We start from the raw sequence: 5,426 nt of genomic DNA, 5'->3' as shown, positions 1-5,426 counted from the left end.
GGTAGAATGGATGGGATTCGTCATTACGTATCAACTTCCTTAAATATGAGAAAGCGTTCGATAGGGTGCATAGAAGAATCTTGTGAAACCATCTTTGACATTATAGTGTCCCTGAAAAGATCGTCAATATCATACAAGATTCTTACCACATATTACGCTGTGACGCCATGCATAGAGGGCAACTAATATGTGCATAACAAGTAAGGAGTGGTGTTAGACAAGGTCGCTTACTATCACCCTTTCTCTTTCTTCTGGTGGTTGGCTGGATTATGAAGACCTCAATATCTCAAGGGAAGCACAGAATACAAGACAGCTTAGACTCAGATAGATGATATGGACACAGTAACAAGTGCAGCTGTAGATAGACAGTGTAGTAGTAGTTTCCACATCAGTAAACCACAACAGACACAAGCGCAAAAGCAGTATCCTCAAATATGATACAGTAAGCGTCAACCCAATCACACGTAATGGAGCTGCTCTGTAACAGATGTAACTTTCACGTACCTGGACAGCATCAACGATGAACAAGAGGGATCTGATGCAGACGTGAATGCATGGATCTGAACAGCAAACACAGCATTCCTACAAGTGAACAACACTTACAAATCAAAATAACTCTCAGCCAATAATCAAGTATTGTGTGGAGCTGAAATCACACAACTACCACATCCATCATCAGAAAGATACGGGTATTTATAGACATCTGTCTACACAGCATGTTCCTGATCCGTTCACCGGATACCATCAGCAATAACCTATTGTGGGAGCGAACAAACTCGATTTCCATTTGAAGAGGAAATTAGGAAAAAACACTGGTATCATTGACACAGTGCACTAGATAATGTTTCAGACTTAAAAGCGACTATAATGTACTTGTGTTTGCTAGTGCTATACTGTTCCAAGAAGATAAGTTTTAGATCCATTTATGCATCACTAGGAATGTAAATAATTTCATTATCAACGGAAATTATCTATATATCGAACTCTATTCTTCACTTCATCTCACGATATTCGTTGTTGTTATTCTACAAACATTGATAGGAATTAATTGTGTGAAACAATTTCCAGTCATCAGGTGTACGTAATTTTGAAACATACTCAGTAAAAAATGAACCAAGTTAGAAATCCTTTAGTAATCTGAAAATTTATCATCACTCTGAGATTCGATAGATGAAATAGACCACCCCAATATCTTTGGAGCATTTAAAGGTCCCGAGACCTTTGAGAAAACATTCAGCTGTGTTGAATCACCACTTTATATTACTCGTCAATACTGAATGCAATGAGCTAAACATTTATGTCTCCTCAAGTTATTACGCCTCTGTCGACCAGACATCATCAGCAATAATCTAGTATGGCAGAGAACAAGCCAACTTTCAAATAGAAATGGAACTAGGAAATAACACGAGATGCATAGGATACATACCGCCGAAATGATGAGATTGAGTCCCAAGACGAGTCTTAACTAGAAGTCCCCAAAGAGCAAGAAAAAGAGAGACTAAAGATCACATAACACAGGGAATTGGGGGCAGTCATCAAAAAGACGAACAGCATTTCAAAACAACTGGAAAATAGTGCCCAGATGAGTCGGTTGGAGAATCCTGGTCTTCGGTCTAAGCTCCACGAGGGGCAACGGTAGTTAGTTATCAAATAATAAACTTCGTAAATTCACGCAGTAGATTATAATTATTGAGAAACTATCTGACGATGACCTTCAACGACATAACCGACGATCGGCAGCATAGAGCCCGAGATACCTGAGTATTTATGGTTTATAAAACTACTTCATACCTTTCTATTTACAATTTCAATAGGTCCATTTTGGAATTTATTACTGAAAATAAGCTTGTCATTGTGAGAAATATGCTTAAATCTCTATCACTCTCTCCGGTTATACCAGTATATGCAAATGGCAGCTAAGATGGTTACGCATTCGGGCAAATACACCTATTACTGAGTAAGAGGTTGTAAGTATATCAAGTTAGTTAGATTTACACATCAGCTTCGGTAACAATCAGAGTAATAAAAATGATATTAAAAATATACACCCTGCTAAACTTAGATTAGCCTTGTTTTTATCATTCCACCAACCACTTCACATTAATGATTAACTATTTGTTTAAACCTCATGATTGATTTGGTTTTTTATGCCATACACTGTCCCAGTAACTCAGTCAGTTGATTTAGGCAACTTGAATGTGGTGTAATATTTATGAGAAACCTATGGAATACCAATATATGAAAAGTTATCGAGTATTTACTTTGTGCACAGTTACACTTACATAACAGTATGGATAAATCAACGCAAACAATACAATGTAATGACAGATGTAAAGTAACAATAAGTTTACTAATAATTAAGTTTTCAGAAACTCTGATCGATAATACTAAAATCATCTGAATTTTAGTCCACTTATATCGAAAGTGCTTCCAGCAATTACCTATATGTTAACAAAACCACAGTGAACACATAAAGCAACATTACTGATGAAAAAGCAAATTTTATGAATGAAAAGAAAAATATTGCAATTCCTTAATAACAAAGTTTTAATCTCGAGTTGTTAATGAGTAAACATAATGTCTAACGATTAAGTGAATATCGGAAAATAAACTCCGAAATATTCCAACCGACACCATATTCGTTCCAACATTCTCTCAAAAGTTCTTCATTTTGTGGGATATTTTCTGCAATCTTGCATCTACTTCTAAGTACATCCAATAAATGACTTCCACTTGGCATATACAACTCTGTATAAATCGTCTCCAGTATCTTCTTCCAATTCTTACTGTAATCAACATAGTGTTGTTCTCGAGTTCTACCATTCATTTTCAACTGTGGATAATCAAACAATTGACTATTTGGCTCAAAAACACTCAAATAGGTGACCAATCGACCAAATATACTACTCATCTTGTCACTGACTGACGGTCGAGATGAATTCGTCAAATATTCACAGTCAGAGTGATAATAAAATGGATCACTGGATATTTGACGATACAGCTTCCGCAACTCAATCAATTCATTCAAATCTTCAAAAAACACTATGCACACAGATCGCACCATCCGACTGGCAATCTGATGTGCGATTCGTGTACGGATAAATCTAGCTGTCAAGTCCTCGAAACACTGACTGATATCTAGTTTCAAAGGACGCACCAAACCAACATTATTTATAGGTCTGATTGGATGTTCCAAATCACGATGCTTCGTCGCCATGTGAAACACATACAGTTTCGAGACCCAACTACCAGTAATACGCATCGCTTCGATTTTATCATGTTCGTCTGTTAACCCATACCTATCCATTAGATCACTTCTCAGTATCGCACTTGCATAACTGTCTCTCAACAACCCACATGGAGCGAATCTGTTCTCCTGGAAATAATTAACAACAGCAGCAATCATCACTCGAATAGATGCATCTGTCATTTCAACATCGATCACATCCATCAATTCACAACTGCTAGCAACATTGTCAACGGTCCAACGGCCATAGTACCAGGCACCATCTTGACGATTCTCCACTACTCTATCAGGTGTGGAGACTTGTTCGACAGGTGTTTCTCCATCAGAAGCAGATCGTTCATTTGAATCCGACGATTCGGGGACTTCTGCAAGTAGTCCAGCGAGAATCGCAGCACTGGCAGCATTCGCCAGCCATTTTCGAAGGGGTTTGGAAACCGACTCACCAACATTTTTGTAGACGTATGCAGAGGCCATTGCGGCAAACTTCACCCAGGCATTCTTAACAGGTATGGAATCGTCTGTGTTAGACCCAGGCATTATATACCTGTCAAGCATCAGCATGAATCGTGTGTCCAGATCAGATGAAGCAGTGAGAGACAACTCAAAATCGAAATCACCATCTACATTTCGTAAACGATCAGACAAAATGTACCCTAAACCGTTAACCAAATTTGTTAGTGAGCTCTTTAAATCCTCAGTCTTCTCAACCATGTTCTACAAAGAAAGTTAGAAACTAAGACTATGAGGGTGTATATTATATTATGTTCAGATTGATAAGGTTTGTAAAATTTTTTGATAATTTTTTACAAGATACTGAAAAATGGTGACTACCTTAAGTCTATAAATTACCGATACAACTAACGATTTGGTTAAAGGAAAAGTGTTAGGAATTTTCATTCAGTGAATTACTTTCTAATATTCATCACTACATCCATCTTCAAAGGAGGAATACATGTGCATGGGGAACTGTTATGTTCTTTATCATTTGAGTACCAAATATAGCATGAGAAATTCATCTATCATGCAGGCATATGTTGTGATTACCATTCCATATCAAATATCGAGACAAAATCACAATTGACGAGAATTGTCCTTTTTCATTCTTCAACACTATAATCAGTCGTTGACAAATGACTGTAAACAATTGGGACTGATCCTATGCAGATATGTGACATTTTACGGTAGACTCAATATTAATTTAAACACCCAGGTTAGGTCACAAGAAAGACGTAGTTCAGTGAAGAAATTCTTCACAACCAACTCATTTTTAAAACATGACAATACCGTATATGTGTAATGAATCTCAAATTTGCCAGGAAATTAGATATTCTTTTACCAAAGCTTATGATCAAATGACAGTGTCGTAGCCGTACATACACAACGTACATAGGTCAACTGATATTGAGTGGTTAACAACAACGACAGGAAATCACAAACCATCATTCTGTCACACTTTTAATCGAATAAAATAGAAAACCTGCTTTTCACTAAATATCCCATTCGAAATTTATAGGTGCTTTAAAATATTAGCCGGACTAAAGGTCATAAATTGGTTACATAGTTTTCGTTAAATATTCAGACTAGATAATTCAGTAGATATAAGAGATGACTGGGCACTGGAAATCACCATCAAGCCATAACTTAAAAACAAATCTGACAACGCGAAAAAGGTGAGGGGAATTAAAAAGGAGACATTTTGGCGCATTTCCACATTGTTCACCCCTTATTTTCTAACGGGATGTTCCCATGATCTCTTTTTGATTGCTTGCAAGCAACGCCCCATGGGGCGTTGTACATGATTCTAAAACACACCAGACTTGTCATTTCCCCATAGATAAATCATTTTAGTGTTTCGGATCCGTGAAAGAACTTATTAAAGATCTGAAAATATGCAAAGCAAATAACGATATTGCAAAACTCATCCTAACGTTGAAAACCGAAACGGCGACAAAACTATGCCATACCGACAACCTTCGGCAATCGACGGGTGACCTTCAAATTAGCTAATTAGAATGCAACCTTCAGATTTCAGATTTGAGTATTAAAGACAGAAGGCCTACAGACTGTGTTATTCATTTGATGATATAATACTGTGAAAGTCTAGTCTACTCGCGAATGAATCAACTGAAAGTACGGAGTCCACTTCTTCGGGTAAGCGGTTCCAAAATCTGATCACTCG

The 5,426-nt window shown here is 37.2% G+C and overlaps 1 protein-coding gene across 1 annotated transcript; it reads right to left on the bottom strand.

The window, feature by feature from the left end:
• Positions 1-2,581: 2,581 nt before the first annotated feature.
• MS3_00010543 (uncharacterized protein) lies at positions 2,582-5,217 on the bottom strand (the record flags this gene model as incomplete). The annotated part of the gene is made up of 2 exons (XM_012943683.3): positions 2,582-3,961; positions 5,176-5,217. Coding segments are annotated over 2 exons (1,422 nt in total), but the record flags the coding sequence as incomplete, so codon positions are not given.
• Between the last annotated feature and the right edge of the window lie 209 nt (positions 5,218-5,426).

Source organism: Schistosoma haematobium, chromosome 3, assembly GCF_000699445.3.
Source record: "Schistosoma haematobium chromosome 3, whole genome shotgun sequence".
Lineage (NCBI taxonomy): Eukaryota > Metazoa > Platyhelminthes > Trematoda > Strigeidida > Schistosomatidae > Schistosoma > Schistosoma haematobium.
The sequence above is the reverse complement of the archived record's forward strand: the minus strand, read 5'-3'. Positions and strand labels throughout refer to the sequence as shown.